Source organism: Oryza glaberrima, chromosome 10 (assembly GCF_000147395.1).
Source record: "Oryza glaberrima chromosome 10, OglaRS2, whole genome shotgun sequence".
In the NCBI taxonomy this organism is placed as follows: Eukaryota; Viridiplantae; Streptophyta; class Magnoliopsida; order Poales; family Poaceae; genus Oryza; species Oryza glaberrima.
This window is the reverse complement of record NC_068335.1, coordinates 14,650,481-14,675,921: the sequence shown is the minus strand read 5'-3', so window position 1 is coordinate 14,675,921 and position 25,441 is coordinate 14,650,481. Positions and strand designations below refer to the sequence as shown.

Sequence of the window (25,441 nt, the reverse complement as noted above, 5' to 3'; positions counted from 1 at the left end):
GTCTTTTGGGAAGACAAAATCGTACATAAAACAGATAGCTTGGTTAACTTGTTTCTCTTTGCTCAAAGAATTCCGTGAGAAATACTTATAGGGACCGCTCAGTGAGCTCTGCCTACTCGACGGCGACGGCAGGGCCCAACGATGAGCTCCACGAGGGAGGAGGCGAGCTCGTCAAACTTGAGCAGTTGCTACGCACGCCCGTGGCCGGCCGAAGCAGGGGCCTTCCCCTTCCCCTCCTCCTTCTCCTTCCTGTCGATGATGTCGTCGCCGCCACCGGCCTCCCCAACCCTCGCTAGCCTCGCCAGGCGGAACCCGAGCGAGCGGATCCGCAACGCAGCGGTGGTGGAGAGGAGCGCGAGTGGAGTGGCGTGCGGTGGACGGCGGCTGGCAGGAGAGGAGCGAGTGCCACGTAGCCTCGCCGCTATCCCATCTCCATCCTCGTCGTCTCCGGGTGGGACAGCGGTGCAGGGGGACAGTAGTTGTCATCGTCGGGCCTTCGCTTGCCACCGATCTGCTCCATCAGCCAGCAAACCGCTCCGCTCCGTAGCCGGCTGCTCCGCCTCGCTCGACGGACGCTCGCCGCCCGTCCCGCTCTACCGGCCGGAGAGAGAGAGAGGATAGAGAGAAGGGGAAAGAAAGGATGGGAGTAGTGAGGATGACATGTGGGGCCACATGAGTCCCACCATTTTTTATTATTTTGTGTGTTGCTAACATGTAGGTGTTAACAGTGAAATTTGGTAAGCCTATAAGAGAATTGTGTTTTTCGCATCAACAGCAGGTCCCACAGTTTTTATTATTTTTGGATCAGATCACCACGTAAGCGCTACATCAATGCCACGTGGGATGAATACCTAGTCAAAGAAGCTACGTAGACGCCACGACAGCCAAAACCACCTTGGAACTTATGTTGCACCGGTTTTGACAGTTAAAGGACCTGTTGTATCTGATTTTTCGGTTGAAGGACGAAAATCGGATTCGTTGACAAGAACTAAGATGAAGTTATTCCCCATCGGAACGCACATTTTCATCCCATATTTAGCACAATTTTGGCCCAGCCCATGGTCAATCACAATTCCGGCCCATAGAACACGGCGGCCGTCCTGTCGACCTTTGGAGTGGCGCCAAGACGCCGGACACGGGACACCCACGTATTGACGGCGGCTGCGGCTCCACATGGCACCATCGCGGCGGCTGTTGCCTTCCAATCCTATTCCTCTCTAGCCGAACGACGGCACAGCAGTGCAGCATCATATCGGTGATCAGGTTCAACGGCAGCGGCTTAATTAATTATGAGCTCGATTACAACTCCAAAAAAATTAGATGTATCCGATTATTATTGGTTATTATTACAACTAATGATTATTAAATTGATTCTCTAGTCCGGCGTTGATCTCTCCCTGTTCGACTTCGATCTCTCGTGACCGCCGTCGCGTCCGTACGAGTGCGCGCTAGCCACCACAACGTACGTACCATGCCGTCGTCCGCGGCCACCGGCGGATCAGAATTAGTCCGGCCGCCGCCGCCATACTCGTCCGCGTCGGCGATCGTCGGCGGCACGGTGACGGGGCACCACATCCTCCAGATCGACGGCTACTCCTACACAAAGGAGAAGCTCCCCAACGGCAAGTTCATCCTGTCCCGCTTGTTCAAGGTCGGCGATCACCAATGGCAGCTCAGCTACTTCCCCAATGGCCAAAGCTCTGACTACGCCGATCGCATATGCGTCTACTTGGTCCTCGCAGCGGCCGCCGCCGGGCACGCGAAGGAGCAGCCGGTGAAGGCCCGAGCCACGTTCAGCTTGCTCAACCGGGCGGGGAAGCCGGTGCCGTCCTACACGTGTGACGTGGGGATGCACGACTTCGCCGTGGGTGGATCCGGTTTCGGCTACGGTTTGTTCAAGAGGGACGTCGGGCATGTCAGGGACGACGGCTTCGCAATCCGGTGCGACGTCACCGTAGTCATGGAGCTCCGCACGGAGGACCGGACGACGCCGTTGGTCGAGGTGCCGCCGCCCGACCTGCACCGGCACCTCGGCGGCCTCCTCGAGTCCGGGGACGGAGCGGACGTCACGTTCCACGTCGCCGGCGAGGAGGTGCCCGCGCACCGGTATATTCTCGCGGCGCGGTCGCCGGTGTTCAAGGCGGAGCTCTTCGGCCAGATGAAGGAGAGCAGCAGCAGCAACACCATCGTGAAGGTTGACGACATGGAGGCGGAGGTGTTCAGGGCCCTCCTCGCCTTCATCTACACCGACGCGCTGCCGGAGACGAAGACGAAGGCGAATCAAGAGGACGAGCTGGTGATCGCGCAGCACCTGCTCGTCGCGGCGGACAGGTACGGCATGGAGAGGCTCAAGCTGCTCTGCGAGGAGAAGGTGGTCGAGTACATCGACCGGGGCTCGGTGGCGACGCTCATGGCGTTGGCAGAGCAGCACCATTGCCAAGCCCTCAAGGAGGCGTGCTTCCGGTTCCTCGAGTCGAAGGAGACGCTGAACGCGGTGATGGCGACCGACGGCTTCCTGCATCTGATGCAGAGCTGCCCTTCTCTTGTCAAGGACCTGGTTTTCAGGGTTGCTGACCGTCATTTTCAGTAGCATGCATGCAGGGTTGGAAATTTCGGACTCCTCCCATACGACTGTTATTTCGGCCAAAAATTTTCAGTTCTTTTATTTTTTTTCATAAATTTTGGTAATATTTATTCAAATTTAATTAATTTTTTAAAAAAATTAATTTCGATATATCGGTGACCTCCGATAAATGGGCTAAACCGAAAAAGTAAACCATACATGCATGTGAGGTCTTTCGGGAAGAAAAAAAACAGATAGCTTAGTTAACTTCTTTCTCTTTGCTCAAAGAATTCCGTGAGAAATGCTTATAGGGACAGCTCAGTGAGCTCTGCCTGCTCGACGGCGACAGCAGGGCCCAACGATGAGCTCCGCGAGGGAGGAGGCGAGCTCGTCGAACTTGAGCAGTTGCCGAGCGCGCCCGTGGCCAGCCGAAGCAGGGGCCTTCCCCTACCCCTCCTCCTTCTCCTTCCCGTCGACGACGTCGTCACCACCGGCAGCCTCCTCACCCTCGCCAGCCTCGCCAGGTGGAACCCGAGCGAGCGGATCCACAGAGCAGCGGTGGTGGAGAGGAGCGCAATGCAGTGGCGTGCGGCGGACGGCGGCTGGCGGGAGATGAGCGAGTGCCACGTAGCCTCGCCGCTATCCCATCTCCATCCTCGTCGTCTCCGGGTGGGACAGCGGTGCGGGGGGATAGTAGTTGTCGTCATCGGGACTTCGCTTGCCACCGATATGCTCCACCAGCCGTCCAACTGCTCCGCTCCGCTAGCCGGCTGCTTTGCCCAGCTCGTCGGCCGCTCACCGCCCATCCCTCTCTACCGGCCGGAGAGAGAGAATAGAGAGAAGAAAGGAAACAAAGGATGGGAGTAGTGATGATGACATGTGGGGCCACATGGGCTCCACTATTTTTTGTTATTTTGTGTGTTGTTAACCTGTAGGTCCCACGGTTTTTATTATTTTTGGATCGGATCGCTACATAAACGCTACATCAATACCACGTGGGATGAGTACCTAGTCAAAGAAGCTACATAGATACCACGTCAACGAAAACCGCCTTGGAACTTATGTTGCATCGGTTTTGACAGTTGAGGGACCTGTTGTATCTGTTTTTTCGGGTGAAGGACGAAAATCGGATTCGTTGACAAGTTTAGGGACCTAATATGAACTTATTCCCCATAGGAACGCACATTATCATCCCATATTTGGAAGAAGTACACCGAAGGTCCCTCAACTTGTCATCACGATACAAAAACATCCTCGAACCACAAAACCAGATATACGGGGTCTCTTAACTATACAAAACCGGTCACTCGATGTCCTTTGATGGTTTTGACCCTGGTTTTAGTCTACGTGGCGGCTAAGTCAGCGTGGGACCCACGTGGGCCCCACATGTTAGGTGTCCACGTCATCCTCCTCTTCCTCTTTCCCCTCTTCTCTCCCTTCCTCATCTCTCTCTCTCTCACTCCTCTGCAACGGCAAGCTGCCCGGGGCGAGGTGAGAGGGCGGCGCCGCGACGGCTGCCGGCGGAGGCGGCGCGTGAGCGCGGCGGCTTCTCCACTTTCTCCGCCTCCTCGTCCCACTCGGCCGATGTCGCGCTCGTGTCGTCGCGCGCGCCGGCGAACGCGTCGGCCTTTTCAGCGGAGCCGGCGACGCGTACGCGCGGTGGGACGCGGCGGTGGGGTGCCGGGCGTTCGCTGAGAAGCCACCGCGCTCCGCACATGGTTCAGTCTACCTAAGTTCTTGAAGGTTCTTTCTGCTTCAGACCATGTGCAATCTTGAAGAACCGATGGTTATGCTTATCCAGTTGAAAAATCAACATAGCAACCAAAACTGTCATCTGGTTCCTAGAATTTTTCTTGTAAGAACTCACCAGATGCAGGTCCCTCAGGCACCATATAACTGTAACATCAGCTAAAAGAAGAGTGAAACTGTCACTGTTATGTTCTTGTGCAGCTGCTGCTATGCCGGCTCAAGCTGAATCCACACAGCCACTATATTCTTCATATATTGGCAATATTGCCGGTGCATGTCATTTCCATACATGTAGCATCATATGAAGCATCTTCATGTTGTCTTGATTATCTATGCAAAGGGATCCTCCAGTTCATCTCCCATAGACAAAAACCCTTCCAGAAACAGAATAACAAAATTTCCCACAATTTTTCGCAAAAATTATTTCACCTTGATCCGATCCCTTCTTTTCTGCAGCAAGAACAGAAAAAATCAAGGAACATTCACCTTGTTGCAAATGAGGCAACTCCATCTATCCATCAATGGTTGGTTGGTGTTCTTGAGGTTTTACCCGCTCCGACAGGTTATGGACCTCGGCGGCACGAGTCCGTCGCTTCGCCGCCGGCCGCTTCGACGGCCGGGTTTCGTCGGCGAACTTGCTAAGGCTGTCAACAAGCTCGTCCCTCCCCCGCTTGAACAGCGGGTAGCTCCCGCTCCCGCTCCCCGACCCGCCCGACGACGACGCGCCGGTGGCGTGCGCGGCGCCCGTCCCCTCCTCCTCCTCCTCGCGCGGGGCGGCGGCGTCGATGTCGTCGTCGTCGTCATCCACGGGAAGCGCCGGCGCCGCGACCGCATTGCTGCCGCAGATTCTCAGCCCACGTCGCCCGAGCGGGACGAGGAAGCGGAGAAAGCGGAGAAGCCGCCGCGCTCGCACGCTGCCTCCGCCGGCGGCCGTTGCGGCGCCGCCCTCCCGCCTTGCCCCCGCGAGCTTGCAGAGAAATGAGAGAGAGATGAGGAAGGGAGGGAAGAGAGGAAGAGAGAGAGTGACGTGGACACCTGACATCATGTGGGGCCCACGTGGGTCCCACGCTGACTGAGCCGCCACATAGACCAAAATTGGGTTCAAAACCACCGAAGGATCTCAGGTGACCGGTTTTATATAGTTAAGGGACTTCGCATATCTGTTTTTGTGGTTCGAGGACGTTTTTGTATCCGGACGACAACTTGAGGGACCTTCGGTGTACTTTTCCCCCCATATTTTGCACAAATTTGGCCCAGCCCATGGTCAATCACAATTCCGGCCCATAGAACACGGCGGCCATCCTGTCGGCCTTTGGAGTTGCGCCAAGACGCCGGACACCCGCGTATCGACGGCGGCTGCGGCTCCACATGGCCCCATCGCGGCGGCTGTTGCCTTCCAATCCAATTCCTCTCTAGCCGAACGACGCAGTGGCACTGCAGTGCAGCATCATATCGGTGATCAGGTTCAACGGCAGCGGCTTAATTAATTATGAGCTCGATTACAACTCCAAAAAAAATTTAGATGTATCCGATTATTATTGGTTGTTATTACAACTAGTGATTATTAAATTGGATCTCTAGTCCGGCGTTGATCTTTCCCTGTTCGACTTCGATCTCTCGTCACCGCCGTCGCGTACGTACGTGTGCGCGCTAGCCACCACAACGTAGGTACCATGCCGTCGTCCGCGGCCACCGGCGGATCAGACTTACTCCGGCCGCCGCCGCCGTACTCGTCCGCGTCGGCGATCGTCGGCGGCACGGTGACGGGGCACCACATCCTCCAGATCGACGGCTACTCCTACACAAAGGAGAAGCTCCCCAACGGCAAGTACATCCTGTCCCGCTCGTTCAAGGTCGGTGATCACCAATGGCAGCTCAGCTACTTCCCCAATGGCGCCAGCCGCTACGGCGACGCTGACTTCGTATCCGTCTTCTTGTATCTCGTCGAGGGCCAGCCGGTGAAGGCGCGAGCCACGTTCAGCTTGCTCGACCGGGCGGGGAAGCCGGTGCCGTCCTACACGCGTGACACGGGGATGCGCGACTTCGCCGTGGGTGGATCCGGATTCGGCCCCGGTGATTTCATCAAGAGGAAGCTCCTCGAGAAGTCCGGGCATGTCAGGGACGACGGCTTCGCGATCCGGTGCGACGTCACCGTCGTCATGGAGCTCCGCACGGAGGACCGGACGCCGCCGTTGGTCGAGGTGACGCCGCCCGACCTGCACCGGCACCTCGGCGGCCTCCTCGAGTCCGGGGACGGCGCCGACGTCACGTTCCGCGTCGCCGGCGAGGACGTGCGCGCGCACCGGTACATTCTCGCTGCGCGGTCGCCGGTGTTCAAGGCGGAGCTCTTCGGCCAGATGAAGGAGAGCAGCAGCAGCAGCAACACCGTGGTGAACGTGGACGACATGGAGGCGGAGGTGTTCAGGGCCCTCCTCGCCTTCATCTACACCGACGCGCTGCCGGAGACGAAGACGAAGGCGAAGCAGGAGGACGAGCTGGTGATCGCGCAGCACCTGCTTGTCGTGGCGGACAGGTACGGCATGGAGAGGCTCAAGCTGCTCTGCGAGGAGAAGGTGGTCGAGTTCATCGACCGGGGCTCGGTGGCGACGCTCATGGCGTTGGCAGAGCAGCACCATTGCCATGGGCTCAAGGGGGCGTGCTTCCGGTTCCTCGAGTCGAAGGAGACGCTGAACGCGGTGATGGCGACCGACGGCTTCCTGCATCTGATGCGGAGCTGCCCTTCTCTTGTCAAGGACCTCGTTTTCAGGGTTGCTGACAGTCATTTTCAGTAGCATATGCATGTGAGGTTCTTCAGAAAGACAAAAATCATACATAAAACAGCTAGCTGCCAAATGTGTGTTATTCATTACGTACCTTGTGTAATCTCCCTGGTCTAAATTCTGGAACATATATACAGTATAGCTTAATTAACTCCTCTCTCTTTGGTGAAAGAATTCCAAATGACAAATGCTTATAGGGACGGGATCATGTCCCGCTGTTTCGGAAGGTATTTGTCTCCTCGTTTCTCTCGATCTCGCAACCAAACCATATCGTCGGCATGCCTGTGTTCCAATCAGATCGTGGGTGCCAGCAATGAAGAACTCAGAATAAAAATTACCGGGTCTAATATATATTAATCATTTAATTATTCATAAATATATTAATCAACATAATATAAATTAGCTAGAATTTTATAATTTACATAGGTCTTGTGACCCCTGGTAAAAGTTCTCAAAAGTTTATGGGTACGTCCCTGGGTGCCACCACGTCCTCTCATCGGATGCATGGTCTGTCTCTGGCGACCATTACCGTCGTCGTTGGCTCAAGCCGATCTAAGAGCAACTATAATAGTAGACTATAAGCCGACGATATGGTTTGGTTGCGAGATTGATAGAAACGAGGAGACAGATACCTTCCGAAACAACGGGAGCGGTCACAACTCACAACAGTGACCGCCACTGCCCGTGGAAGGCTAGCTGCCCCCTTCTTCCTCCTCCTACTTCGACCAGAGCTCAGCCCCCTCTTCTAGAACCCACCCGCACTCACATGCCTCCGCTCTTTTTTTACATGCCATCGCTATCACTGTCCAATTCCGCCCGTTGATCCCATCATCCATCACCATGGTAGACCATCCCCTCCTCCAGCTGCGATGATGCCAGGGTGAGGCCATCGGGGCTAGAGACCCGAGCTCAGGAAAAGATAGAGAGGGAAGAAGGGAGTTGAAACATGGCCCCATATTTTTTAAATTTTCCCTAGCCACTTTCACACAGACCTGCTTCTAATTTTTTACTAGGTTGTCACGTCAGCATAGGTGGATCAAGTCAGCATGCCGCGTTTGTAAAAACCACCCTAAAAACCGCTATAGGAGTCAAATTGCACAGGTTTTGAATGTTAGGAGGGATCAGAATATCCGATATTGTAGTTGAGGTGAATTGAACCTATATTTAACGGAGTCAAAGTAGACTTTTTTGCTAAATATTGGATGAAAATGTGTGTTCCTATTGGCGGAAATTGTGCGCAGGACTAGTCTAAAATAACATGTAGATCTAGGCCGAAACATAGTGCATTAGTATTTTTTTTTGTCTTCTCGAAGAACCTCAGAGCAAGTTTAATACTATAGCCAACTATTGGCTCCAAATCAACTATAGTTAATTTAATAGCTAATTCATACAATAGTGTTACCTATAAACATGTACTATATAATTAATATCTAGTCCCACCTATCATACATACATGCATATTGGAGTCTTTGCTACAGCTGGCTATAAATGTATAGCCCGCTGCTCTTATCTCTCATCTTTTATCTTCTTAAAATATGCTCTTATCTCTCATCTTTTATTTTTATCTAGTCTGCTACTGTATTTGCTCTCACAAGCGTACAACATGTGTTATTTCCAATGTTATTTCGGCTCCAGAGAGTGGTCAACAACCCTGAAAAGCAGCTCCTTGACAAGAGACGGGCAGCTCTGCATCAGATGCAGGAAGCCGTCAGTCGCCATCACCGCGCTCAGCGTCTCCTTCGACTCGAGGAACCGGAAGCACGCCTCCTTGAGCCCATGGCAATGGTGCTGCTCCGCCAACGCCATCAGCATCACCGCCGAGCCCCGGTCGATGTACTCGACCAGCTTCTCCTCGCAGAGCAGCTTGAGCCTCTCCATGCCGTACCTGTCCGCCGCGACGAGCAGGTGCTGCGCGATCACCAGCTCGTCCTCTTGATTCGCCTTCGTCTTCGTCTCCGGCAGCGCGTCGGTGTAGATGAAGACGAGGAGGGCCCTGAACACCTCCGCCTCCATGTCGTCCACGTTCACCACTGTGTTGCTGCTGCTGCTCTCCTTCATCTGGCCGAAGAGCTCCGCCTTGAACACCGGCGACCGCGCCGCGAGAATGTACCTGTGCGCGCGCACCTCCTCGCCGGCGACGTGGAACGTGACGTCGGCGCCGTCCCCGGACTCGAGGAGGCCGCCGAGGTGCCGGCGCAGGTCGGGCGGCGGCACCTCGACCAACGGCGGCGTCCGGTCCTCCGTGCGGAGCTCCGTGACGACGGTGACGTCGCACCGGATCGCGAAGCCGTCGTCCCTGACATGCCCGGACTTCTCGAGGAGCTCCCTCTTGATGAACTGATGGTAGCCGAAGCCGATGTCGCTGACGGCGAAGCGGCCCATCGGCATGTCACGCGTGTAGTACGACGCCGACGCCGGCGCCGGCTGCCCCGCCCGGTCGAGCAAGCTGAACGTGGCTCGCGCCTTCACCGGCTGGCCCTCGACGAGACACAAGTAGACGGAGATGTAGTCGGCGTAGTCAGAGCCCTTGCCATTGGGGAAGTAGCTGAGCCGCCATTGGTGATCGCCGACCTTGAACGAGCGGGACTGGATGAACTTGCCGCTGGGGAGCTTCTCCTTGGTGTAGGAGTAGCCGTCGATCTGGAGGATGTGGTGCCCCGTCACCGTCCCGCCGACGATCGCCGACGCCGACGAATAGTGGGGCGGCCGGCCGCCGTCTGACGACCCCGTGGTGGCTGCGGCGGACGCCGGCATGATTCGTTACGAGTGGCCGGCCGGCGAACGTACGTAACCTACTCGGGGCGGCGATCGGAGAAGCAAAGAACACGAGCGGGTTAGTATTAGGTTTGTCACGCCGAGATTTTGTCGTGGAATCGTGGTTAGTTCGATTCAATCATGTGTTTTGTGAAACCTTTATTAAGCAGATTGGATTATATAGTTGTAATCAGATGCGTTTATTTAGTTTTATTACGAGTCGAAGAGAATGTCATGTCGGCCATCACTGTTGGGTCAACGAAGTCAACTCATCAAAAGCAATTAAGAATAAGTTACTTATTGTTGATAACCTTATTAGCATAGCTTGAAAGACAACATAAAAAAGGCCAAATTTATTTTGAAACAGGTCGTATAAATTTTGAAGTAAGTTTACAAAATAAAAAATCCACTTTCAAATAATGAATGAAAGACAGGAAGTGGATTTTTGTTCCTCGATAGGACATCCCTTCGTTTTGTATATGGTGTTTACAAAGTTATCAAAAAATTTGAAAAAGTTTGTCAAGATAGATGAATATATAATATATCTTGTCACAAACATGCAAGTTAAAATTCGACTTATACAATTCGAAACAAAAAAACAAATTTGATCGTGAATTACGTGTTCTATTCATAGTCAAATTTGTTGTTTTTGTTTCTACTTATATAAGTTGAATTTGAATATGCATGTTTGTGAAGTGACATATCACATATTAATCTATCTTACTAAATTTTTATATTAATCTATCTTACTAAATTTTTTTTGATAACCTTTTTAAGTGAAATGTAAAAATGATGGGATATTCTCTTAAAGGATGAATATAGTTTTCCTGAAAGACACTAAACAAAGAGGGCAGCTACCGCATGGGATTCTGTTACAACATGAAAGTCACGGGATAACTAAACACCCTCGGCCGATTTAATACATTCCATTTTCGACCAAGTGCCACGTCGTCCACACGATTCCCCCCACCTACCACCTCCACGCAAAAACCTCGCCGGCGACGCCTTCTCTAGCCAAGAGCCTACTCGGTATCATGCGCCTCCACGGGCAATACCTCGCCTGCAGTGGCGCGAAGCGCCGCCGCAACTACTTTGAGCAGGACCGCGCCTTCCCCAACCAGGTTCCTACCTGACAGCTCATCAGCGTTGTCTATGCGTCGTTGTGTCTAGCTGGAGCAGCCATGGCAGCTTTCATACACGGGTGATGCACAGCTCCGCTAGTTGGCTCCTCCCCTCGTGAGCCGCATCAACAGTAGGGGAAGGAGGGAGTGTGTCGAGGAGAGAAAGGGAGAATAGGAGAGGAGGGAGAAGAGGAGAGGAGAAATCGGTGGTAAATGGCTAACTAGCCGGCTAGGAAGTGACAACCTGCGCTTCCTCCTCGCGACATGATAACTGATACCTGGTACTTGGCACCTGATACCTGATACCTAGTACTTGGCACCTGATACCTAATACCTGGTACTTGGCACCTGATAACTATGGGTATCGGCTGATACTTGGGTACCAAGTCTAATACCGGTGGGTATCAGGCTTGATACCTATCAAGTCTGGTACCTGATAATTAGCTGAGGATGACGTACCTGTAAATAATGGAGACGAGCAGCGAGGAGCTAGCAAGGAGTACGATGCGGCAAGCTTGAGACATGCAGGAAGCACCTGGCGACCACCTCCTGTCCACTTTGTCAACACCAGAATCGCCTCCCACACCAGGAAACGACCACCTCCACCTTGTCGATGGTGCCCCTGTCCTCGCCCCCCACACTCTCAGCCTCGCATCATCCCCTCTTCTCTGTCCTCAACGAAGATAACACCGATCTCGTTGTCGCAGTGACCTTCCGTTTGCTGACCTCACCGATTCGGATGGCCCCATGACCTGCCGATCTCTCTCACTGGTGCCCCCACCCTGGTGTATGAAGGGGCTGATGGATTTGATCATCTGGTGAAAAGCTGCCCATCTCTCTTGACAGAGTTGATGGCCAAAAGCTTACTGTTCAGAATAGTGTTTGCCAGTGCCACTGCTGAAAGTTAAAAGTCTCAGAGTAATTAAACTTTGGTATGCTTAACTAATTTGAGAGATTTTTGAAGTGGATTCATCTGTAATCTGATGGATTACAGTCTAAAACACAAGGTATATATTCAGTACTGTAAAGTAGCATCCAGAATCAGAATTCAGAGGCACGGATGAAGTCGATGTAGTGTTGCTTTATGTGCAGTGCCGGTGAGGAATATATACTCGACGTGTGGCTTTACTTGCCGATGTTGAGACTCACAGGAAGGATTTAGAAAATTCTTGTTTAGTGCAATTGAAGTCTTTGAAATACAGTCATGGTACTAGTAGTACCTGATCACATTCTGATCTGTTATCATTATTTATCTTTAACCTGGTCAATGTACAACAGTTTACTATTCATGTTCTTGACACTGTTGAACTAGCAAAATGACGTGACTCATGGTTTTTGCCGCCCTGGATGAAGATTTTTCTTAAAAAATGTTTAAGAAAAGGACACTTATAGTGTATGTAATTTGTTGGCAAACATCACAAATACATGCTGCAGTGGGAGGACACCCTCAAATTTTGGTAATTTGTTAGATGACACTTTTAGTCCAATTGAAGAAATTTTCAAATAGATGAGAATGTCCATGAGGATGCAAGCCAATTCTAAATTTTCTATCATCCGATGCACATTGCTAGCATACATCATATCAATCCAGCGTCAGTTCAGAAGCTTTTGGTTTTAGGGGCATTCGCGTCATTTTAAAGAGTTTTTCTCTTTGATCAGGCTAGAAGTATCCTCTAGCAAATTATCAATTTTTTAGGTGTCTTTCAACCATCACATATTTTTACAATATTTACCAGCAAAGCACAACAATTTTAAGTGTCTTATGTCAAAATTTGCCTTAAGACAAAATTTACAACTATAGGGAAATCTCAACTTGGACATGAATAGCCAAATTGCAGATAGTTTACTTTCCATTCCACTTGAGAATAACTTGTGAAAAAAATGTTCTTTCAAGTCCATCTCTTTGTTAATTTCAATTTGCGTTCCTCCCTGTTTGTAAATAACTAGAAAAAAAAAGTTCTGCAAAGAGGGAAAAGGGGAAAACTAACTTCCATGTCAGGATTAAATTCGACCGACATCGGTAATAAAATATGATCCAAATAAAAATATTGGTTAAAATGTTATCCAAATCGAAACTTCGATAATAAAATGTGACTCATAAAATTTATTCTAAACTAAATAACTGGTAGCGTTTGCTTAGTTACGTATCACTGCTATCTTTGTCCCATAATATTTGTATTTTTAGGATTTAAATATGTCCCAAATTAATTGTCACAATGGAGTACTAATAGTCTCATTAATTACTTTTTCATTCAAATTTCTTCTTGTTTTACCCTCAACTACTAAAGAATCTAGAATTACAATTATTTTATGATGGAGGTAGTATTTGCTCATTGAGGATACTTTAGCAAACACTTGTTTAGAAAGCACTTTGGATTACCCCTACAAGAAAAAAAAAGGAAAGCACTTTTGATAAGCATCTTTCTACAAATGACCAAGTGGATTAGCTCCAACAAAAGTGCTCAATAACCCAACTCCCCAAGCGGCACACATCCGTGATTAACCCCAAAACACCGGAGAGGCCCCACTCCTCAGCCCCAAGCCACCCCCTCCCCCGCACGATCACCGTCCATTCGAGCCTCCCACCCCCGATCCAACGGCCCAGATCATCCCGGACGCCAAGATCTTTTATCAAATCCAGCGGCGGATCAACCGCCTCGAGTCCGTCCGTCGCTTCCTCTCTCTCTACTTGTCCCCTCTCGCGTCCGCTCCACTACTCCCCTCTTCCCCTCTCTTCCACCTCTCGAGCTCTCGCCCCAACGAGATTTCCTCTTTTTCGGGAGGATTTTCCTCTACCCGGATCCGGTTGCTGGTGCCATAGATCGACGCGCCGTCTTCTCCTGATCGCGGTGGTGTTTTTTTTTTGTTTTGGATTTCCGGTGCTGGGAGTGGAGAGATTCGCTCGGATTGGATCTGGTGGGTTGGGGGTTGAGGGGTTATGTTTGTGTTTCTCGGTGATGATTTTTTTGGGGCGGTTTTGATTGAATGGGGTGCTCGTGTGGATGGATGCAGTGTGTGCTGATCCGTGTGGGTGGTTGATCTGACGGAGAATCGGAGGAGAGGAAGAGGAGAGTCTGGTTGGTTGGTGGAGACGACGATTTCTGTGGAGGATTCGACTTGCGCATCGGCTGTAGATCTGGAAGGTAACCCCCATCGAAAAGGAATAATCCCTTTTCTTCCCGTGGAATTTGTTGCTACAGTATCATCATGAATCTAATCGTCGTCGCGGCTTTAGTTTTCCTGTGGATTGATGTGTGGCGCTGAGAAATTTAGTACTCCCAGTTGGTGCTGTGATTGTTAGTGATAGTTCTCTGTTTGTTTCTCAACTGTTAGAAGCGTTGTGTCTTGCGATTATGCTGAACTTAGCTTTAAAGACTGTCCTTTTTGTTTTCTTCTGTTGTAGTTACTCTAACTACAGTTGATTGCGCTAACTTCAGTTTATTGTACTAGTGAAGAGGATGCCACCTGGTCTCATAGTGTGTTTATGTTTGTTTTGCACTAGGGCTTTGGGTGACCTACTGCTCCAAGCTGCCTAAGTTATATCGCGAAGTGTCGAGCTTTCACGCCCACCGCAATCATCATCACCATCGCCGACGATGGAGGGTCTTGTGGTTATCTCACAGCAGCGCAACCACCATAACCAACACTCTGGTGGCCGAGGCAAGATGACGGGGCCTCACTTCTCATCGCCGCCGTCCTCCCATGGCTTCCGTGGCATGAACTGCCGGTCTTTCCATTCCGGTGTATGTGCTGGCCTCCTGCCCTCCCCACCACCTCCGCCTGCTCGCACGTACTCATCACCAGAGCCTAAGACACCAAAGCAGCAGCAACAGCTGCAGCGCCGTGGTGGCAAGCGTAGCCGGCCCATCTCAATAAGCCCTTCAACTTCTCCTCCATCCCGCCCTGAGCTGTGGGCGGGCCCAGCATTCTCCAATTCACCACCTCCTAGTTCGCTCCCAATCCCCAAGTTCTCTCTGCGACAGAACCGCAGCATCTCACTTGAATTGCCACTATTTGAGCGGTCTGATGAAGTGGAGGTGAAGCCGCATGCTAAATCGGCTCCTTCCTCGCCGGTGGGTGGATCAGGGTTTGACTTCTTCAATGATAATGAAACTGCTGTTGCGACGGAGAATCTTAGGAGGATTCTCCATCTGGATATTTCCGATCATTGAATGATGGGAGGATGGAAGGGTAGTGTCTGTGTACATAGGTTATCATCCACTGACTTTAGTTGTTCACATGCATAGTAGTGTATAGAGTAATGAGAATAATAAGTTAGGTGGTACTGTATGGTCAAGGTTAAGGTGGAGGTGGAGTTTTGTAGGTGAAGCATCTTCTGAAAGTTGGGTAGTGAAAACTGTCATATGTAGGTGTTGTTAAGGTGGACAGTGGGGTAAGGATAGGGTGGATGGCAGTTGACATACCTTCATAGCTTGGGCTCACCTATGATGTTTTAGGTGTAGTATAAAATCTTATTTGCATCCATGGCACCTGTGATGAACTGACAGTGGCACTCTGCCAGTGCAGAAACATCTGCGGTTAGTTCATTTCAGGTAGAATAGCATAGTCTGGCAGCTTGTTAACGATAGCATACATTCTAGTATCTTAGACCCCAATCAGATGTTAAATAGTTCTAGGGAAACAACTTTTCTTGCATTTCTTTGCATACATATAACCTCCTAGCTAACTGATTCTCACCCTTCAACCATCCTGACTTCCCTGGTGCTCTGCAAAGAACACCAATATATCTCCTCACTGGCTCTTCTGCTTTTTGGAAGGAAGAAGCTGGTGGAAGATGGAAGCTGTCCCCTCTCTTGCTCCCTTCTATGTCAATATTAACTTTTTCCCAGTTTGTTGCATATCTATCATGACATGTTCTCTCCACCTTCATTCATTCTAGATTCATCTCATGTCTCTTCACAAGTTGCATTTAGTACCAACCTTTATTCAAATCATCATACACCCTCTGAATCCCTTTCCGCTTTCATGAGCTCTAGTTTTCTACTTCTCTTCAAGCCTCGATGGTCTTGAGGAACAAAGTTAGACAATGATGTCTGCGGAACATGCAAGTCCCAATATGGTAGGTTTGTGCTTCATTTTGTTTTTTCAGATTTCTGTGAAATGCTTGTTCCCTTACTAGATGCTTGATATTAGACTCCTGTACTTATGCAGGTTGGCTTTGCTGTTCATATTTACCCTATGTGAAGACTTGGAAGTTACCTGTCTTAGTTCCTGCTACATTACTATGTTTGCCACCTAGCAGTCAAGAAGCACTTTGCTGGAGTATTAGTTCTGTCAATTGTAATTCCAATCTCAGATCGCTGTCCATGTTGATGTTCTGGTGTAAATCAGCAGGCATAGTGTTAACAAATAATGTTACTATCCCATTAATCAGAACTATATAATATTATTATGTTTTATATTACAACTAAATGCCATTGATAGCCAATTTTTTATTATATTCTAATTTCTCAATCTGAGTTGATCTGGTATTGGTTTGATCAAATCCAACTATGTAAATGCTGATGGTTGTTGTGCTATTTACATGTTATTGAGATATTACTCCATCTAAACATGGTACTAAGGGAGGTTGAAACTTGAAGCTTTGATTCTGAACCTGAAATAGCAGCTGTCGTGGCCCTTGCCAGCAAGGCCAGGCACCTGAACTAAGCTACTACAATTTGAGCACTGGCCACTATCCAGCTTAGAAGTTTATATCATTATATAGGAGGAATGTTGATCAATACTGTTAAAACATGTATTATTTTTACATTTGTTTTGAATTTTTACCGTCTCTTTGATACAGAGTTGACCATAACTCTCTATTAGGATATATTGATCAATCTATATATTATGAAAACATTTCTACTATCAGTGTAATATACAAGTATCATGAAAGTAATTTAAATAGTTTCATACTGTCTCCGTCCTGAAATATAAGGGATTTTAGGTGGATGTGACACTTGGACATACTTTTTTTATCTAGATTCGTAGTATTAGAATGTGTCACATTCATACAAAATCCCTTATATTTCGGGACGGAAGGTCTGTTCATATTCGTAGTTTATATTTGTAGTATTAGGATGTGTTACATCCACACAAAATCCCTTTTAATTCGGGATGGAGGGTCTGTTCATAATCATAGTATTAGGATATGTCACATCCACACAAAATCCCTTATATTTCGGGACGGAGGGAGTACTTAACAGGGATATAACCTGTAAAAACCGGTATTGGCTTCTTTATTGTCGAGCAAAAATAATAGAAAAAAGTGAAAATAGAGATGGAAACAGCAGCATAGCTGACACAAATGCGCTTCTGAAATTCTACATTCCTCTTCCCAGACATACCATTTTCATCGCGACAGAAATCGATGGTCAAGTCTCTCTCACCATCATGTGCCCAAGTCTAGACCAAAGTACAGTTAGAGACGGAGACATACTCCTATCAAACAAACAGGTATTTAGACAGATGCAAACTCCTAGTAAAAACTTGAGGTTGGACAATTGATCTACTATAATGTTAATCTGAAGAAAATTTTACAGCTTACATGAACATGACCACTGGTGGTAGACTGTTCCATGGATCTAGGCTTTCTTGGCCATTCAGTACAGGGTATGATCATCATTGCAGCCAACAAAGCATACACAGGGGCATTGATGAGACCCTAACATAGGGGAATACATGTTGAAATGTGGATCTGACTCGGCATTTTGGATCCATCCCTTCTGCTTGGCATCTCAGGCAGAATCAGATTATGCAAAGTATTCCAAAGGAGCAAATGGTTAGATTATCCTTCTCCTAAGCTACTACTGTATACACATAGCCTGAATTATGCCAAACCAACTAACCAAGCACCTGAGTCCTACTCAGCATCTGTCCCTCTACTAGCATAGTTCTTTATTTTGTACCTTTTTTCTTTCCCTTTTGCTGATTGGCAGCAAATCATCTTCCTTTCATGATTGGCATTTGGCCTTGCATGCTCTGTAGTAGTACTAAAAACATGAGCCAACATGATTGTGCTTAGTAGAACTGTGACAGACAAGATGCTAGCCAGTAGCTACTCAATGGCAAGCATGAAGCATCTGGAACAGTTCTTCCAAATCTGAAGTGACTTCTGCAGTGCAGAGTCAGATTTTCTTATTTTCATCTTTAGTAAAGCAGTACTCCCCTTATAAAAAAAAATCCAATACCAAAGTTGGACTTTTTATAGGACGGAGGGAGTATATCTTTACATATATGTTGCACCACACTTCTAAGACTATTTATAGAGCACGGAACACTTGTTTCTCTAGTTTTTTCTGAAAAAACGGTTTTGCTATTTCTCATGCGAAAGAATGACTGTGGATTTCTGAAGATCCATACGGGTATTAGAAAGTATGTATAGTTAAATATGGGATGATTTGATCGGTTAAAATGAGAAAGTAGGTGGATAAATTCAATGAGAGATAGTTCTGAATAGTTGAGATGAAAAAATAGGTGAAAAAATATTATTTTAGAAAAAAATTTGAATACTGGAAGCTACTATATTTTGGGACTAATTTAGGTCTGTGCGCTCGCCGGAAATTATGAATTTAGTGCATCTTACCGCCCAGTTATTCGTACCAATCAATCAGCTCTCAAAGCTTGAAAGCTGCCTAGGCTGAATTGCTGAAACCTGTGATGTAGAAGAACAGGATAACTTGAAACATTTAGTTTAGTTCATCTTATTGTTCTGTATGTCTGTATAAAATCTCATGAGAATGAAAGCCAGCTATAACAAATCTAATATTTAAAAGAGATTATCTCAAATAAGACAATCTGATCTCGTTTTAATTTTTACGCTGAAACCAAGGCAGAACCGTTCAGTGCAAACTGCAAAGATAGGATATTCTCCTTAGTCAGGGTGGATCAGAGACAATATTACATATGTTCAACCAATGAATTTCAAAATATATATCAACTTTCAGAGTTCAAATTTTGTTCTAGAATAGAACAATTACTCCATCTATTTTCTTATCTCAATCAATCGCAACAATTTTTCATTAAATTTCTGCACATATTTATTCACATCAATAGTAACAAGTATCCCTAATTCATTTTCACCTACTTTCTTAATCTCCGTGAAGTTCTACATACTTACTCACATCAACAGTCATAAATCATCCCTAATTCAATTTCGCCTATTTTCTTAATCTTCATGAAGAACTTCAGATATCTTTATATTTTGAGACAAATGGAGTACAATCCTAAAAGTGATAAGAACATAAACAAATTAATTGAATTCATGAAACCACTGAATACTACATTGCAGCAGTGGTTGAACTTCTATTCATCTCCTTGTACAATGAATCAATATTAATCTCATCCTTGCTACAATTAACCAAAACTCGAACAATAATGTTCATCATTAAGATTTAAGAAGCCATCTTCTAGGCCAAAGAAGGCTTCACACTTGGCACCACCACCTCAACGGAGACCCTTCTCCACACGAGGCAGCTGATTGATTGAGATTTCGAGGTTAAAAATGGCGTTAAGCCTTCAGCTTAAGCTTAAGCTTAGCTTAGCCTCTAGCTTAGCTTAATTAGCTCCGCCGCCGCGGCGCCATTAATTGCTCGTCGTCGTCTTCGTGTTCAGAGCTCATAGCTTGATCTCTCTCGCCGGAGCTTGATGGGTGATGATCAGGAGGCGCCGGAGGGGGCGGAGATGTCGCTGGAGCGGCGGCGGAGCATCTGGCGCATGCCGTCGGCGACGCGGAAGGCGGGGTTCTTCCGGCAGAACTTGCCGCAGAAGGACATGTGGTCCCTGACGGCGTCCTCCAGCTGCCGCCCGCCGCCGCCGCCGCCGCCGCCCTTCTTGGCCACCTCGTCCCTCACCGCCTCCGAGCACAGCCCGCACAGCCACCTCCCGCCGAAGTCGGCCTTCACCCCGGCGATGTACTCAACCGTGCAGTCCTCCCTCAGCCCGCAGCACTCGCACTTCGCCGCCTCGATCTCCATTGCCGCAATGCACCAACCTCTCTCTCTTTCTCTCTCTCTCGCTTCTCTCTCGAGCTTAGCTGGGATGCAGCAATGGCGATGGTGCAAAGGCGAGCTGGAGAGAGATTTATATGCAGGAGAGGAGGGGGATTAGGGCTGCCACTGCAGCACTGTGGCTGTGATTATTATTCTCTCGCTAATCATGCGTTAATTAGTGGCTAATTAGTTGACTCTAGTTACTGCACCCTAGTCGCCGAATGTACCTAACCTTGTCCCGGCCTAGCTAGCTCGCCAGCTCACTGAGTGACTCACATCTCAGTCCTTTCTTGAGCTGTAATTTCACTTTCAAAATGGAGTGAAAAGTTTTTTAAATTTTGGTTATATAACTCAGAAAAAGTTTCTTTTGCTGCTTGCTTGATTTAGATTTAAGTAAGCTTATGATAACTGCAGTTTCTCTTAAATAAAAGTTCATTCAAAACAGTCTAGCTTTTCATCTAGATTTTAAGAAAATCTAATTGTAAAATCTAAAAAATAAATTAGAAGCTATAAGCTGAGGGTTTCTTCTCACCCACTGGATTCCCACCATCCGTTTCTCAGAATCAACGGCCTCATTTTTTTTTGTATGCTTATACTTATCCGTCAAGATTTAATTTTCAACCTTAAATTTGGAAATGATTTTGAAGTTTTTTTTATCGTAGTTTATTTTTCAGTCTTTGCTCTTAGATCGTTAAGAACAGGTATGTAAAAATTTTATTCACAAATTATTTTTTATTTACAAAATACATTGTTGTTTCGCTTTTTTCTCTAATATGTCAAACGATGGGGCTCGCTCCCCAAACAGATCTACATCTTATTGGCTGCAAATGGCTGCAGGATTGATATTAATTTACTGTGCGTGATGCGAAACAGGAGTTACTGCAATGTTAGAGTTATGTTCACCAAATTTGTGTACCTGATGTCAGCCCGGAATTGAAGTGAATGTTTTATGGCAGGGCAGCCGGTTCAAATTCGAAATTTTGAGCTCTGTTGGAAATCCAACTCGAATTAGCACTAAGACATCGTCATCAAAGTGCAAGACCTGCATCTTTTACAGTTATTGCTCTCTCCATTTGCCGCATAAAGCGTCAGCAAGAATCTTATTAGAAGAATTTCTGGTTCATCACCTTGGACCACGGACAGACAAAAGTTCTTCCAGATTTCATAGAAAAAGATGTTCTTTCAGTGCACTTTTCACCCCCTTTCGGCTGCCTGAATCCTTTTCTGAAGACAACACTTGCTAGATCTTGGTCATTGTTCATTACAAATTACATCGCACAGCTACTAAACCCCCTTGGATTGTCTGATCATGGCTGTGTTGACCCATGAATAATTATGATGATGAAGACCGAACATGTCTACTACTCTCACCCTAATTTCTTAACCAACTGCCTGATTGGATTCTTCTTGAGACCATCTAGAGGATGACCAAGAATGATTAGCTGACTAGACATAGCTCAGTTTGAAACACATTATTGAGCTGATTGTTGCTGCGAATTATCTACTTGGTTGTATGAACAGAGTAAATATTTTGATAAAAAAACTTAATAAATAATTTAAAACAGATAGTCTAAGCAATACAACAGAATAAAAAATTTCGAGCAAAATGAATTTTTCGAAGCGTGGATTGAATAATCTGTTTTAACAATTCAGTAAATAATTTGAAAAGAACTAAGCCAAGCCCGCGGCGTGATTTTCGACGCTTTCAGTTAGGCATAAACCCTTGATTATGTGCTCCAACTGTAGCAACATCTTCAGCATCCTAATGATCTTGTTATTAACAGGTCATAGAGGACCAGCTTGTCAGTGCTTCATTAACATAGATCCCAAAAATTAATATTAATGTTTGGACCCTACCATCCGTGCCAAGTGCTGCAATACATAAATTTTGGGGGCAGTTGCTCCGGCCGTGTGACCTAACTGCATGAACACTAATTAACCAAAAGCAATTGCAATTGCAATTGCATTTTTAAATTGTGTATGTGACAAATGGATTCCTGTACTTATTTATTGGCCCCAAAAAGTTGTTGCCGCTTGCTATAGCTGCTAGCAGCTGCACTACTCGATTGTTCCACGTCGGATGGGCCATTTTTGTATTGTCAAACTGTACAGCTAGTTTGATCAGATTAACTGTACTGGCTGGATAGATTAGAACAATGGATTGGCTGTCCAATGATTCCTGCTTAATACCTTAATCACATTAGGGTATTTTGGTATGAATTTATGGTTGCACCGCGACGAAGTAGTAGAAAGCGACAAAAGATGATCAACCGATCATGTTTTTTAGTTTTTTTTTCGTAGGTTTAGGTTGTCAGTTTCTAGTATGATGAGCAACTGTATCCATATTAGAATGTAGACCTTACAAGTTACAGCAAGATAATTTGCCTTTTTTTTAATATGGAATTCATTCCAACATTTGCTTTAAAAAGTTACAACCAATTATTACAGAGGTTACTGGACAAATATCTGCAAACTACGAAATCACAGCTCAAGAAAACTACTTAGAATACCACCTATAACGCCTATTGCTAAACCTTCATCTATAGCAAGAGAACTGACTCTACAAAACTGTAATTGCATTTGTTGCTACTGACAATTTCAGAGATCCATCCACTCTTGTGCATTTTTTTTCATCTAATTCTGAAACTTTATGATTCTACAGTAGCTGTACACATGTACTAGCAATAAGTTGGAGATCAGGTTGAAGTGAAAGCCACTACACCTGCAACTGAAGAACAAAGGAGCAAAGCAAAGAGGTGACTCAAAGAAACCAAGAAACAGAAGAGTGAGAAAGGTGACCCCAATCCAAGGCTGGTTTCCCCCTGAAAGCCCCTACTGAATGATTAACAATGCCTGGTTTATTCCCTTCTCATTATGAATTTGTCTTGAGACCATGGGCAAGGGCAACCACCTCAATTATTATTCCATTCCCTACCACCACTGAGAGTGTTCTTACAAGAAGCTAGCCCAGGAGGTTCTAGCTTACACTGATTGATGCTCCACATGAACACCACATGCATTTGTCCTGCATGTCAACTACTCTAAATCACATAGCTTCCTTCCTACTTTTGTGCCATGGAGTAACTCCTGGCCTGTGTTGGGCTACAGTTTTGGTTCCTAGTAAAGAAATAAAACTAGTAAGAGCAATGTACTTGTATATGAAAAAACAGCAATGCTGAAGCTGCATTTTACATGGTAACATCAGGAATTTACTCCTTTCTAGTTTTTGCCTACTTGGAAGGGGAAGAAGAAAAAGGATTAAGTTCACTTGAGGTCCCTCAATTTGTCACCGAGTTCGAAATTCGTCCCTTGAGCACAAAACCAGGTACAACACATCCCCCAACTTACAAAACCATGCAAACAAGGTCCCTCGGCAGTATTGACAGCGGTTTTGGTTGACGTAGTGCCTACGTGGCGTTGACGTGGCGCTTACGTGGCAATTCCATCCAAAAATAATAAACCCCGTGGGACCCACATGTGAGTTTCATTCACAAATTAAAAAAAATGGTAGGTCCACGTGGGCCTCACATGTCATTCTCACCCCCCTTCTCTTCTTCCTCCTCTCTCCCCATCGCCCTCTCTTCATCTCTCTCCCCTCTCCGACAACGCTCGTGGCCTTCATCGACTAGCCAGCCACCGCGGACGCGCAACGGCCTTCTTTGTTTGCGCCCACTTCTAGCAAGGCCGCCGCCGCCAACCAAAGCAGCCGACGACGACCACCGCGCGGCGAGGGATCGGCGCGTAAGCTCGGCGGCGGGGCGATCCGTACGCGAAAGGGAGCGCCGTAACCCTTCCCCTACCCTCTGCCTCCCCTCACACGCTGGCGGTGGAGGCGACGAACACTGCGCGATGGGAGGCGCGCGCGCAGGTGAACAACCCGCACAAGACATGGTCGTCTTCGCCTTCCTGGACGTTGTTGACGTGCTCCTCTGCTTCGTGTACGGCTTCCTCTACTCCGTCTTTGAGGACAACCCAGCCAGCTGCTACTGCCACGGGAGCCACAAGGCGCGGCACTGGAGGACGACGAGGTACCATTGGCGGAGCGCTTGCCGACACGCGCTGATGGGGCTCGTCAGGGTAGGAGCGGGTCGCCGGAGACGGAGCGGCGCAAGGGGCGGAGCCCAAGGTGGTCGGACTGTGGCTGTGAGTCGTGCCGCACATGGCAGCGCCATGACAACGGCCGGCTGCACTTCATCGTCAACCAACCGCAGCCGCCAAACGGTCTCAACTCTCAAGTCTCAACCGCTTCCGTTATTTCTGTTACAATAATTCGTCTGCCTTCGCCTCCCTCGGTCGTCGATTCCAACCGGGGTCGCTGTCGTCGGTTCGCTCCGCCCGCCGACGATCCGACAAACACGTCGCCGGCGAACAGTGTCTTGGAGGAGAGTCCATGGAGCGCGTGCGGGGCAAGAGAAGGGCGCGAGGAGTCTTCCGCCTGCCGTGTGCTACGGCCCCTCCTCTCCGCCGTGTCCCGCTGCACCGACCCTCCTCCTCGCCAACCGCCGGCGCGGCTGCCGCGCCAGTAGTCCTTCCTTGCCGGTCGTGCTCCTCAAGAGGACTAGAGGAGAGGGTGATCCTCCGGCCACCGGGGCACTGTCTTCACCCCAGACATCCGACCCCGGCGTGGCTGCTCTGTCTTCATCCTCTCCCACGTTGCAGTCGCTCCACTCCGCCTGCTCGGCCTGATTCCGCTCCCTCTCCGCCGTCGCCCTTCCTTCCGTGGAAGCCTTCATTGGTGGAGTCCCGCGATTGGACGCAGCGCTTCTTCTAGGGCCTTGGTGTCGGCGCGCCCCTCCCGGCTCCCGCGGAGCTCCATGGCACCTACTCTGCCCTCGTCCACGGCGTCCTCTCCTCCTCCACCGTCTCCGCCTCTGCCTCCCCGTGCATCTCCTGCACGCTCAGACGCTCTCCATCTCCCTCGCCGCCGTCGTGAGTCCCATCTCCTCTTGCTCCTCCTCCTTGCTCATGGTGGCGTGGTGGCCATCCGAGTCGGCATGTGAACCGAGTCAACGCTCCACGTCGGACGCCACGTCAGCAATACCGCTCACAATACTGCCTTAGGACCTACTTTAAACTGGGTCTGTAAGTTCGGGGACCCGTCGTACCCGGTTTTGCGTCGGAGGGATGAAAATCAGACAGCGTGACAAATAGAGGGACCCAGAGTGAACTTATCCGAAGAAAAAAGACCAATCTTAAGCATACAATTGTACATGACTGGGCCATAGATTTTGCTGAAAAGGGCCGAGATGGTATCCAAATGCCCAACTGCTAGGCCCAGTCCGATTCTTTTAATGCATGGGCCTCTTGGTCCAAGTAACAGAGATTGTTTTGTCCAAAACATTTGGCAATGCTGCAACTACAAATTGGTGTGCTAGGCTAGTGTCCTAAACCCAAATTTTGATTAACTAGCTCTGGAAGCTCTCTCTACAAGCTAGATAAGTGTACCATAGTCACGAGTGTCAACAGCAGAGTAAACACGCA

The 25,441-nt window shown here is 48.3% G+C and overlaps 5 protein-coding genes and 1 pseudogene across 5 annotated transcripts; 4 read left to right on the top strand and 2 right to left on the bottom strand.

Annotated features, from left to right (window-relative positions):
• Nucleotides 1-1,471: 1,471 nt before the first annotated feature.
• Nucleotides 1,472-2,619, top strand: LOC127786029 (BTB/POZ and MATH domain-containing protein 2-like). Its single transcript, XM_052313355.1, has one exon. It carries the CDS (start codon nucleotides 1,472-1,474, stop codon nucleotides 2,588-2,590), a length of 1,119 nt encoding a protein of 372 aa, XP_052169315.1. The 3' UTR covers nucleotides 2,591-2,619.
• Nucleotides 2,620-5,955: 3,336 nt separating this feature from the next.
• LOC127786028 (BTB/POZ and MATH domain-containing protein 2-like) lies at nucleotides 5,956-7,104 on the top strand. The gene has a single exon (XM_052313353.1). The coding sequence runs from the start codon at nucleotides 5,986-5,988 to the stop codon at nucleotides 7,102-7,104; it is 1,119 nt and encodes a 372-aa protein (XP_052169313.1). The 5' UTR covers nucleotides 5,956-5,985.
• A 1,608-nt stretch (nucleotides 7,105-8,712) lies between these two features.
• On the bottom strand, nucleotides 8,713-9,846 carry LOC127786025 (BTB/POZ and MATH domain-containing protein 2-like). Its single transcript, XM_052313351.1, has one exon. The coding sequence runs from the start codon at nucleotides 9,844-9,846 to the stop codon at nucleotides 8,713-8,715; it is 1,134 nt and encodes a 377-aa protein (XP_052169311.1).
• Nucleotides 9,847-13,647: 3,801 nt separating this feature from the next.
• LOC127752732 (pectinesterase inhibitor 10-like) lies at nucleotides 13,648-16,400 on the top strand. Its single transcript, XM_052278132.1, has 4 exons — nucleotides 13,648-13,883; nucleotides 13,980-14,110; nucleotides 14,470-16,047; nucleotides 16,140-16,400. Exon 3 carries the CDS (start codon nucleotides 14,564-14,566, stop codon nucleotides 15,137-15,139), a length of 576 nt encoding a protein of 191 aa, XP_052134092.1. The 5' UTR covers nucleotides 13,648-13,883; nucleotides 13,980-14,110; nucleotides 14,470-14,563; the 3' UTR covers nucleotides 15,140-16,047; nucleotides 16,140-16,400.
• A 2,620-nt stretch (nucleotides 16,401-19,020) lies between these two features.
• LOC127752865 (uncharacterized) lies at nucleotides 19,021-20,013 on the bottom strand. The gene has a single exon (XM_052278303.1). It carries the CDS (start codon nucleotides 19,943-19,945, stop codon nucleotides 19,628-19,630), a length of 318 nt encoding a protein of 105 aa, XP_052134263.1. The 5' UTR covers nucleotides 19,946-20,013; the 3' UTR covers nucleotides 19,021-19,627.
• Nucleotides 20,014-23,983: 3,970 nt separating this feature from the next.
• LOC127785619 (uncharacterized) lies at nucleotides 23,984-24,953 on the top strand (annotated as a pseudogene).
• The last annotated feature ends 488 nt before the right edge of the window (nucleotides 24,954-25,441 follow it).